General features: G+C 46.0%; 1 protein-coding gene across 4 annotated transcripts in view; it reads left to right on the top strand.

The window, feature by feature from the left end:
• ANKRD6 (ankyrin repeat domain 6) overlaps positions 1 to 12,343 on the top strand; it is a 182,872-nt gene that overhangs the window by 119,404 nt on the left and 51,125 nt on the right. For all 4 annotated transcript variants that reach the window (XM_012182777.4, XM_012182772.4, XM_042253402.2 and 1 more), the window contains exon 2: positions 4,112 to 4,372. In XM_012182777.4, the coding sequence (XP_012038167.2) occupies positions 4,253 to 4,372 (120 nt within the window). In that variant the 5' untranslated portion in view covers positions 4,112 to 4,252. The remainder of the gene's footprint in view (positions 1 to 4,111; positions 4,373 to 12,343) is intronic.

The following is a 12,343-nucleotide window of genomic DNA, read 5'->3' as shown; positions in this document are numbered from 1 at the left end:
GATATTGGTACCAGGGGACCTTGTTATAAATCTTTAAGAAAACCCCATAGACCTTTTGCTATAAAAAGAAAACGGATCACATCACAGACCAAGCAGCTGTGTGACCCCCTGGCATTTGATGAGAGACAAAAACACTGACGAATTGGAAAGCAATAGAAAATGGGGCAGTGGGCCGGGAGGAAGGAGAGAAATCTTAGGAAGCTAAATTCCTTTCTCAATTCATGATGCTTATTGCATATTTATGATTGTGCATTTATTTCCTTTCTGCTTAAAGAACTGGCAGCTTGTTTGCATTTAAGGTTTTTCTCCTGTGAAAAATGCTGTGAAAGTGACAAAGAGGGATGTGATTGATAGACTTGGGGCAGGAATTCCTCACCGCCAGCGGGAAGTGTCTTGGATAATAGCTGGTCTGTTTGGGAGCGAAAGCTCACATTTAATGAGGGAATGGGGCTCTGCAGCCTGGGTACCCAACAGGTTGGCAGTAACTCTTTGATTGCAGACTGCTCACCATCCCTCTCTATTCTTCTGCCCTTCCTACTCACTACTGGGGGTCCAACATCCTCCTTATCCCTCTTGCCAGCCCAGTCCCTTCTACCTGGTCTGATTTGTCAGTTCAGAGGTATCAGGGGAAAGGAGACTATCCCCTCACTGCAGAAGCATGGGGATCATTGTTCTGGAAAAGAGGTCGGGATACCGAAGGTGTCAGGCAATGATCATGAGAGAGGTGGAGAGGAAAATGAGCCCAGGGTGGAAGTCACAAAGGAGACTCGGCCACTTTGATCCCTCCCTTCGCCCCCCTCTGCTGTGTGTCAGTGAAAATGCAGGTGAATGCTGGAGGTCCTTTCAGTGAGGCGATTACTGGATTTAAACTGAGTGTGAACGTGAGATCCCCAAGGTATGTGGGTGCATCCCTGTGGGATACAGGGCCTCTGCTAACAGCACAGTAGAAACCAGGAACCTGGAATTCTGTTCCTGCTTTTGCAGGTAGTTTTCTGTGCCCCTCTGGTGTTTGGGGGGGTGGAATCCAAAAATCCCATGAGAGACCTGTCCTAGAGGCACCCTCAGCCTTAGGCAGGCTGTGCGTTGGCTATGGTGGAGGGGGTGGATTGCGGTGGGGCATTTCATTCTTAAGTAGCTTCCATTGAAAAATTTTTTGTAATAAATGACATTTCTACTTGGCCAACATTTTCTCAGAAATGTAGTGTCTCTCCCTATTTTTTTAAAAAAAAAAGGAATAATAATGTGTGCTGGATTTGTAAAGCGCTGTTTACCAAAGATAATCACAGGCTATCTCAGTAGCTTGCAACCATGGCAATCAGTGTACCTCAGCTTTTGTCTCAGTGTCTGCGAGGCAGAATTTATTGCATGGGACAGAAGGGAGGGAGGGACCGGCTGTTAGCACAGACAGGCCTGCTGACCCGTGCTTCCGTTGCTGGGGAGACCGGACGGCACTGCTGGTCTGCAGCTCATAACCTCAGCTGATGGCCTGCAAGGAGATCTCTATCCACAGGAGTTATTAGCTGCTGAGGGAAGTGGTGAAATTGTAGCCATGATGATAATATTTGTATGAACTGGGAACTGTACTTGAGACTTGCGAATGCTCGTCACAGGAAAGGGTTGGGAAGGTGGGGTGGCCTGGTAGGTCGTGTGCACAGAAATAACAAGTGAGTCAATGAAGAAGAATGTAGTTGTGGAAGGAAGAGCATTTAGGAAGCCGGGGCTAATTTTCTGCATTTTCATGCCATTGGGTCCTGGAGTGCTTCCGCAGGGTTGGGGCAGACAGAGCAGAAGCTCCATATAATTGGTGTGAAGATATCACGCTTTACGTGAATACAGAGAGACAGCATACAGTATCCTGTGTTGAAAAAAGCCACTAAGAGCCTCCCAGACAGGGCGACATTTTGGGAAACATAAAGCCCAAGCTTTAGTCTTTCAGGGGGACCCTGGGAATTTCCAAAGGCTTTTCCAGCTCCAATTCTGTTTTTCATCTCAACTTTATTCTTTCATTGGCTTATTCATTCAACAAAGATTTCAGGTTCATCCCAGAGATTTCTGACCATGGTGAAGGGAAGGGGTCTCCTGCTATTCCTTCTCTAGGTTTCTTGTACTTCTGATGAGCCTGGTGATCAGAACAGCATGGGTTTGTGAGGGTTCCTTCTGCCTCTTTCCATGCCTCTTTGTTTGTTTGTTTGTTTGGGTTTTTTTTGATGCCTTGCTTTGTGGCTTGTGGGATCTTAGTTCCCAGACCAGGAATTAAACCCGAGCCCTCGAAAGTGAAAGCATAGAGTCCTGACCATTAGACTGCAAGGGAAGTCCCTTTCCTTGCTATTCTTTACCCACACTTTGGACAACAGATGGATGATGGAAATTTGGACATTTGCAAACTAAGCAGGGGCTTCCCAGGTGGCACTTGTGGTAAAGAACCTGCTTGCCAATGCAGAAGATATAAGAGATTCAGGTTCGATCCTTGGATTAGGAAGATCCCCTGGAGGAGGGCATGGTAACTCACTCTAGTATTCTTGCCTGGAGAATCCCCACGGACCGAGGAGCCTGGCAGGCTATAGCCCATAGGGTCATAAAGAGTTGGACACGACTGGAGTGACTTAGCACAGCACAGCACAAGCTGAGCAGGGATAAGAATAACCTTTCTGAAGTTGTACTAGTCACATTTGACCAATGACTTCACATAATAAAATACTGTCTTTAGTCCCCACAGTCCTGTTGTTCTCCCAGCCACCTGGAGTGGTTGGTGACATGGCCCACCTGGATGTCAAGGTGAAGGATAATCAGAGCCAATTCCTTACTCTAGAGATTGAGAGGAGCGTGGGGTTTGCCTGGAAACCATTGTAAAGAACGTCTGTACCTTCTGGGTCTTCAAAATTAGAATGTGTCGTAGGGCCTTATGCTACAGTGTTTTCTTTCCATAGCCCATGTTGGTATTTTTAATAAGTATATTTGAAGACAAAGAGAGGCCCATACTTGCTGCTGTCCTGGTAGGAATGGTCACAGATCTTGAGCATTCCTTTGGCCCCCAAAACCTTCACCTTTGGCCTAACACTAGTGGTTTTGGTTTGCTCTAATAGTGGCCCAGGGCTCCCAGGAGGAGTCAGTGTTTAAAATCCTGTTCATTTGGCATTTGGTGGAAAGATGGGTTTCAGTTTACTGCTAGTACTACCCCCAGATCAGTGCTCTGAGCGCACAAACCTGTGGGCCGTTTGTGTTGGCACAACCCCTCCCTAGAGTAACTGTGCATGCTAAGTCACTTCAGTTGTGTCTGACTCTTTGTGACCCCATGGACTTTAGCCCACCAGGCTTGTCTGTCCATGGGATTCTCCAGGCAAGAAAAGTGGAGTGGGTTGCCATACTGTCCTCCGGGGGATCGTCCCAGCCCAGGGATTGAACCTGAATCTCTTATGTCTCCTGCATTGGCAAACAGGTTCTTTACCACTAGCACCCCCTGGGAAGCCCCAGTAGTGACTGTAGCATCCATTTATTGCCGCAGTTATTGGCCAGGGGATGGCCCGGGCCTGCTCCCAGCTCTCCAGCTATTCCAGAACTCAGGAATGTGCACTCTGAACAGTGAGAAAAGGATGAAGATAGAGAAGGGCAGGACATGCTGGCAGAAAGTCCATGGATATAATCCTGTCCTCAGGATCTTTGTGGGCTGTGGTCCATGGGCACCCAACCGGCCAGGGGAATAGGCACGTTGGCCTTGGTGAACCCACAGAGCACAGTCCGGAGCGCCCTTTGTGGTCACACTCAGTGTAGTTACCTGCAGAGGGTGAGCCTGGAGCACATTCAGGGGATTTCATTGGGTCTCTGAGACCCTCTGTTAACTGCAGAGCAGACCTTGCAGTTTCTAGCCCTAGTGGTCAGGAGGCAGTGGGGGGTAGGGGTGGGGGATGGGGTGGGGTGGTTCAGTACCCTCTTTGCCTTCCACTTGCAAGTTCAGGGTTTGCTCTGCAGAGGGTGGTTCCTGAGTGTCCTGTATCCCCCAGTTCCCCTCCCCAGCAGCGAGCAACCAACAGATCCCCTAAAGCCAGGGCGGAGAGATGGGGCCTGTCCCAGGTGCTGAGTGGCGCTGATGGCAGCTTTGTTCTGTAACCCCCAGGTCCCGAAGATGGCATAGTGACGAAGTCACCTTCCGATGATCAGAGCATCTTTACCCGAGGGTGCCTGCCTGGGCCCGTGATGTGTTGAGCCGAAGGAACTTCTCTACCACTTTCCTGAAAACGTCTTTCTCTCCTAATTCATGAGCCAGCAGGATGCGGTCGCCGCGCTTTCAGAACGCCTGCTCATAGCTGCGTACAAAGGCCAGACGGAGAATGTGGTTCAGCTCATCAACAAGGGTGCCAAGGTAGCAGTTACCAAGGTAACAAGAGAGTAAACACTTCAGCTATTCTCTGGGGAAAACCCCATGTCTTAACCATGGTCCGTAAAACTGGTGTGTTTGGTTCACAGTCTTCAAAGAACTGGCTTTTTTTTTTCCCCCAGTGATGGAGGTTTGGGGAGAAAGAAGAGGTCTGGGGAGAAAGATGAAGGATTAAAAATGCTTTCATTGCTGTCTTTCAAATGGAGTCACTTGTAAAATTAGCATTTGACCCTCTTTAAAATCACAGCAGTCCGTGGCTTTTTCTCACTTCTTTAGTCAAATAGACAAGAGATCTCTCTGGAGAAGTTGGGGCACAAAAACTGACTGGGTAGAGTGTTTACATGGGGATGACATTAAGCCTCTTGGGGAGGTTTGTGGGCGGCTCAGCCACTCCAACCTGCAGAGCTTTGTTGCTCCCGTCTGAACAATGATGGGCTTGGACCAGGTGACCCTCAACCTCTTTGGACTGATTTCACTCAGGTCAGTGAGATGTGTAGCAAGCTTTGGAGGGCACTCCTGATCCCTCACCAACAAATGACCCACAGGCCCGGGGCAGCTTTGTAGCAAAACTGAGGTCAGGCCAATTCTGCCTAGTAAGGTGACAGGTGCAAATCCATGATTGACATAATACTGATGGCAAAACTTAGTATTGCTTCGACCACTGTATAGAACCCCTTAGAAGAGGTTCTCTTTGCACCCCCACTTTAGGGATGAGGAAACTGAGGCACAGAAAGATTGTAGTAACTTCAAGGCCCAGGGGCCACCACCTGCTGTTTGGCAGAACTGCCACTTGGACCCCCTCATGGCTCCAAAGCTTCCCCGTCGCCCCCGCCCAGACCCAGAGAGAGCTCTGGAGAGAGGCGGAGTTTCATTTTTCAAACAGTAATGTCTGTTAACCTCTGACCCCCTGTGGCAAAGATTAGCCAGCTCACATTTTTGGTTATTCCTGTGCAGTCTCCGTATTTCACGCTTCTGACGGGTGCTTTTCCCAGCACCACCAGGCAGTTAACTCAGTTCTGATGGCGTCTCTCTGAAGAGAGCATCAGATCTCACGGGCTGAGGACTCACTCCCACAAAACACCCCACCCCTCACGCCAGCCCCTGACACCGGCTGCAAGGCCAGGTTGTCTTCTGCGCACTGGCTAGAAATCAGAGGCTTCCATGACCCTCCTTGGGTTGAATTAATTTATTAAAGCAGCTCACAGAAATCAGGAAAAGATTACCAGATTATTATAAAGAGATACAATCCAGGAACAGCCAGATGAAAGAGATATAGAGGGCAAGGTGTGGGGAGAGGGCTCTGGGCTTCCTCCCCCTTTAGGCACACCATCCTTTCAGCACCTCTGTATGTCCACCAACCCAGGAGTTCCCTGAACTCTGTCCTTTGGGTTTTTATGGAGGCTTCATTACATAGATGTTGTTGACTAAATCATTGGCATTGGTGATTGACCGCCGCCAGCCTCTTTTGCCTTCCTGGAGGTCAGTTCAGTCGCTCAGTCATGTCTGACTCTTTGCGACCCCACGGACTGCAGCACGCCAGGCTTCCCTGTCCATCACCAAATCCCGGAACTGATTCAAATTCATGGCCATCGAGTCGGTGATGCCGTCCAACCATCTTATCCTCTGTCATCCCCTTCTACTCCTGCCTTTAATCTTTCCCAGCATCAGGGTCTTTTCCAATAAGTCAATTCTTCGCATCAGGTGGCCAAAGTATTGGAGTTTCAGCTTCAGCATCAGTCCTTCCAATTTCCTTTAGGATGGACTGGTTGGATCTCCCTGTAGTCGAAGGGACTCTCAAGAGTCTTCTCCAACACCACGGTTCAAAATCATCAGTTCTTCAGTGCTCAGCTTTCTTTACAGTCCAGCTCTCACATCCATACATGAATACTGGAAAAACCATGGCTTTGACTAGACAGACCTTTATTGGCAAAGTAATGTCTCTCCTTTTTAATATGCTGTCTAGGTTGGTCATAGCATTTCTTCCAAGGAGCAAGCGTCTTTTAATTTCATGGCTATAGCCACGATCTGGAGTGATTTTGGAGCCCAAGAAAATTAAGTCTGTCACTGTTTCCATTGTTTCCCCATCTGTTTGCCATGAAGTAATGGGACCAGATACTATGATCTTAGTTTTCTGAATGCTAAGTTTTAAGCCAGCTTTTTCACTCTACTCTTTCATTTTCATCAAGAGGCTCTTTAGTTCTTTGTTTTCTGCCATAAGGGTGGTATCATCTGCGTATCTGAGGTTATTGATATTTCTCCTGGAAATCTTGATTCCAGCTTGTGCTTCATCCAGCCCAGCATTTCTCATGATGTACTCTCATGATGTACTTATAAGCTGAATAAGCAGGGTGACAGTATATAGCCTTGACATACTCCTTTCCCAATTTTGAACCAGTCTGTTGTTCATGTCCAGTTCTAACTGTTGCTTTTTGACCGGCATACAGATTTCTCAGGAGGCAGATAATGTGGTCTGGTATTCCCATCTCTTGAAGAATTTTCTGCAGTTTGTTGTGATCCACACAGTCTAACTCTTTGGCATAGTCAATAAAGCAGAAGTAGATGTTTCTTTGGAAGTCTTTTGCTTTTTCAATGATCCAGTGGATGTTGGCAGTTTGATCTCTGAAGGTCAGGAAAGTGCAGCTGAAAGTTCCAGCCTCCAATCACTGTTGGTTCCTCTGGCAACCCATCCTTAGGGCTTTCCATCACTCAGTGCTCAGTTGTGTCCGACTCTTGGCGACCCTGTGGACTGTAGTCACCAGGCTCCTCTGTCCCTCGGATTTTCCAGGCAAAATACTGGAGAGGGTTGCTATTTCCTACTCCAGAGGATCTTCCCAACTCAGGGATCAAAGCTGCGTCTCTGGCGTCTCCTGCATTGGCAGGCTGATTCTTCACTACTGCACCACCTGGGAAACCCAGGGCTTTTCATAAGTTATCGTGTTAACATAAATTCAGGTGTGGTTGAAAGGGATTTATTATGAATAGCACACTCCTTTCACATTTGTGGCTCTGGAGCTATTTCAGGAACTGACAGAAGACCAACTATAAGAATAAAAGATGCTCCCATTGCTCTCATCACTCAGGAAATTTCAAGGAGCTATAAGCCAAGAATGGAGACTAAGAGCAAATATATATTTCTTATTATAAGTCACAATCACAACGCTGGTCTCTAGAGAGAGAAAATCTTTGGTTACTGAAAGGTGTCCCATTGGCCTAGCAGCACTCTAACCTAGGTGGTGACAAGATTGTGTGGAATCCAGGGTGAACCTTCGCTCAGGCCCCAGCATGGTCTCCCCACGGCTCTTCAGGCCCCAGGCAGTCACACAGGGGAGAAAGTGCAAGAACTCTGTAGTTAGGGCACATGTGCACACATTTTAACTTTGCTATATTTGCTAATTGTGCAAGTTGCTTACCTTCTTCGAGCCTCAATTTTCTTATCTGTAAAATGGGTATAAAAATACCAACTTTTCAGAATTATTATAATAGTAACTTATTAAAGCTGTTAACACATCGTCTGCAATTTCTTTTTTAAAAATTAAAAACATTTCTTTGTTTATTTGGCTGTGCCATGTCTTAGTTGTGGCATTTGGGATCTTTAGTTGTGGCACATGGGATCATGTTCCCTGACCAGGGATGGAACCCAGCCTCCTAAACTGGGAGCTCAGAGGCTTAGCCACTGAACCACCAGGGAAGTCCCTGCAAGTTCTCTTTTTTAAACAGACTTCTTTTGCTCTTTAAAAAAAACAGCTTTATTGAAGTATAACTTGCATGCCAAAAAAATTTACCCATTGTAAGTGTGAAATTCAATAATTTTTAATGTATTTGCAGAGTTGTGCGACCATCACCATGTTCTAGGGTTTTTAAATTTTTATTTATTTTTGGCTGTGCTGGGTCTTCACTGCTTTGCTTGGGCTTTTTCTAGCTGCGGTGAGTGCGGCCACTCTCTAGTTGTGGTGCTCTCCCTCCCAGGCCCACCTCCCAGGGTTCACTGCAGAGTGGATGGGCAGAAAACAGCAGGTGGCAAACATGGGGGGGCACAATATGGAGGGTAAGGAAGAAGGTGAGAGAGCAAGGGAAAAACGAACTAGAGACCCACTGCAAACTTCATAATATCATGTGTATCTAATTTATATAAAATGTTACATTTGCATAGATGTTTATGCACAAAGGACTTAGGAAAGAGTTGCATTTATATTGATCAGTTACATCCATTGATAAATGAAAAAGACAGGTATCGGAGTAGTAAGTGATAGGTATAGTCTGATGCATTTTGATTAAAACACAAATCCACTGCTCTCTGCAAACATGCTTGTGTTTGTGTGAGCATGGAGGAAAACTGGGGGAACAGAAGACACTGTTGATGCTGGTTCCCTGGCAGACAAGAGGATTCGCTTTGCTTCTAAAGATGTTTCCATTGCATTATTCTGCTTATTAAAACAAGCATATATCACTTTAGTAACTTGTGAAACATGAAATCAAGTTTAAAAATACATGTTGAGTGCCTGTGCCTGCACTGGACCAGTGCTGTTTATTTAGCACCTCATTGAAATCCTCACAGCTCAGAAAGCCTGTGCTCTTATCTGTGATACTTACAAGGAAAGGGGGCTATTGAGCAGGAAGATACTCTAGCAATTCAGTTACTTCCCTGGTGGCTCAGATGTACAGACTCTGCCTGCAGTGCAGGAGACCAGTGTTCAATCCCAGGTTGGGAAGATCCCCTGGAGGAGGGCATGGCAACCCACTCCAGTCTTCTTGCCTGGAGAATTCCAAGGACAGGGGAGCCTGGCGGGCTATAGTCCATGGGGTTGCAAAGGGTCATACTCGACTGAGCAGAGCAACCAACCTGGACAGGAACCAGCCCATCCGGCTCTGAGGTCCACACTTAGGACAGCACCTGAGCTATTCCTTCAGCACCAGCCCAGGGACCCCTCCCCAGCTGCTTCTCCCCATCAGAACACACAGGGAAAGAGGCCATTGTGTGGGAGGGACTTTTGCCAATGGGACTTCTCTCTCCCCATCCCCAGTACCACACTTACACCATTGCCAGGGTTTTTAAGCAGCTTCAGAAATTCCTGGCCAAGGAAATGTAGTGCAGAGGGTGTGAGCATGGACCTAGAAGCCAGACTCGCCTGGGATCAGATGTGAGCTTGTTTACTAGCTCTGTAATCTCAGTCCCTTTCTGATTCATATTGTCACCGCTAAAATGAGGATAAAGTAATACTGGCTACCTATGTGGTTGTTTCAGCAGTAACTGAATCAATATACGCAAGGGACTTAGAAAGGCTCTTGGCATGTGGCACGAGTCGAATGTGGTCGTTGTTATGAGGCTGTCCTGATGATGCAACAGCCAGCATCTTGTGGTTGGAGAGTCAGGGTCTGAGCACCAGGCAGAGAGTCTTGGGCAGAGGACACAGGCTGGTCAATGTCCTCATTTGAAAAGTGAGGCTAAGCCCCACCTTGCGAGGCTTATGAGGATTAAATGAGATGACAGCTGTGGAGCGCAGTGTCCAGCATTGAATGAAGAGAGAACTCTGCTCCCGTCTTGCCTGTCTGCCTGCAGTGATGACTTGCCAGGTCTCTACAATTGGTAAGAGCCAGTTCCTTAAAGTAAACCTCCCCCCATCCAACCTGCTGAACTGATGAACATATTGGGGAATGCTATTCAACAACAGGAAGGACTGAGCTACCAGCAGAGGAAAGAGCATGAATGAATCTCAAAGCCATGTGCATTTGAAGCCAGACACAAAAGACCACGTGCAATGTGATTCCCTTTGAATAGCTTTCTTGTTGTTGTTTAGTCGCTAAGTCATAGCCAACTCTTTGTGACCCCCTGGACTGCAACATGCCAGGCTCCCCGTCCTTTACTATCTCACAGAGTTTGCTCAGACTCACGTCTATTGAGTCAGTGATGCTGTTTATCTAATTCTGTCTAACATGCTATCTAACCATTGACTTTACCATCTTTATATAACATGCTATTTAACCACTGACTTTTTCAGTTCAGTTTAGTCACTGAGTTGTGTCCAACTCTTGTGACCCCATGGACTTGAGCACACCAGGCTTCCTGTCCATCACCAACTCCCAGAGCTTGTTCAAACTCATGTCCATGGAGTCTGTGATGCCATCCAACTATCTCATCCTCTGTTGTCCCCTTCTCCTCTTGCCTTCAATTTTTCCCAGCATCAGGGTCTTTTCCAGTGAGTTGGCTCTTCATATCAGGTGGACAAAGTATTGGAGCTTCAGCTTCAGCATCAGTGCTTCCAATGAACATTCAGGGCTGATTTCCTTTAGGACTGACTGGTTTGATCTCCTTGCTGTCCAAGGGACTCTCAGGAGTATTCTCCAATACCACAGTTCAAAAGCATCAGTTCTTCAATGCTCACCTTTCTTTATGGTCCAACTCTCACATCCATACATGACTACTGGAAAAACCATAGCTTTGACTAGATGGACCTCTGTCAGTAAAGTAATGTCTCTACTTTTAAATATGCTGTCTAGGTTGGTCATAGCTTTTCTTCCAAGGAGTAAGCATCTTTTAATTTCATGGCTGCAGTCACCATCTGCAGTGATTTTGGAGCCCAAGAAAATGAAAGTCTGTCACTGTTTCCATTGTTTTCCCATCTATTTGCCATGAAGTGATCGAACTAGATGCCATGATCTTCATTTTTTGAATGTTGAGTTTTAAGCCAGTTTTTTCACTCTTCTCTTTCACTTTTATCAAGAGGCTCTTTAGTTCCTCTTCACTTTCTGTCATAAGGGTGGTGTCATCTGCATATGTGAGGTTATTGCTATTTCTCCCTGAAGAATCAAAATTGTAGGAACAGAAAATAGATGAGTGATTGCTAGGGACCAGGGATGGTAGAAAGGGACAACTGGGAAAAAAGAAGCAAGTGGGAATTTTAGGAAGGAAATGAAATCTCTATTTTGCTTACACTAGTGATTTTGTATGATTCTATACATTGATCCAAACACATCAAACTGAATACCTAAAAAGGATGAATTTTATTGAATGTTATTACGCCTTGATTTTTTTTTAAATAGCTGTTCTAAATGTAATCATTATTATGTAAGGAAATAAACTTAAAGGGGTTTAATATCATTTGTTTGAGAGGGGGAAATTTCCCCACACCCTCCCCTCTAAATTTGTTGGTTTAGTCTAATAATTAAATTGACACAAGACAGAGTAACAGGAGAAAAAAAAACTTAATTCATACACATAGAATGGTCATAGAAATGGGACACCCCTACCCACCTGCCCCAAAGTGACCAAAGCAGTTTGTTTATGTGTCATTTTTAGACAAAGAAACAATTATCTGTGAAAGTTTAACAAAACAAAGGGGCTTCTGCTTGGGGTAGCAGACTCATGAAGAAGCTTGCTTATACTAAAGCTTCCTTAGCCTAGAATTCTCTAGCCGTGTTGGTAAGGATGCTTTTTGTCCTCCTGGTTTGTAGGGAGGATTCCTTCAGGTAGATTTATTTCCTGCTTGCAGAGGGAAAGAGCAGGGGTCAGCAGGTCTTTTAACAGTATTTTCCCCCACCAGCCGTTTCTCAAGTAGCTTTAATTCAAAATAATCTATGTGCATTGAGGCATACTTTGGGCAGCCTGTTCTGGGCCTCGACACATTCATAGGTGTGTGGCTTCTGTGGAGGTTTCACATCAGGGCTCGCATTACTAGTGAACAACTCTGCTCCAATAAATATAAACTTTAAACTTTTAAAAAGAGAGCTGCAAAGGGTTTGAGTTTAGCAACTTTCCCAAGCATGACACTTGATCATGTCTGCAGAAATTAAGATGTGCAGGGCTGGTAGATGCTTTCCGGCAGCCTGTCCCAAGAAAAGGCTCGAGCTGATGGATGGTATGGTATACATTCACAGCCTCAAGAAACGCAGCGGAACAGTGAAAACCAAGGATCTTTTTTGTTGTTTGTTCATTTGCTTTGGTTTTGAATCTGTGGGAGTGTGTCTAATATTGGA

Source organism: Ovis aries, chromosome 8, assembly GCF_016772045.2.
Source record: "Ovis aries strain OAR_USU_Benz2616 breed Rambouillet chromosome 8, ARS-UI_Ramb_v3.0, whole genome shotgun sequence".
Classification (NCBI taxonomy): Eukaryota; Metazoa; Chordata; class Mammalia; order Artiodactyla; family Bovidae; genus Ovis; species Ovis aries.
Note: the sequence above shows the minus strand (reverse complement) of the source record. Positions and strands in the feature narration are given on the sequence as shown.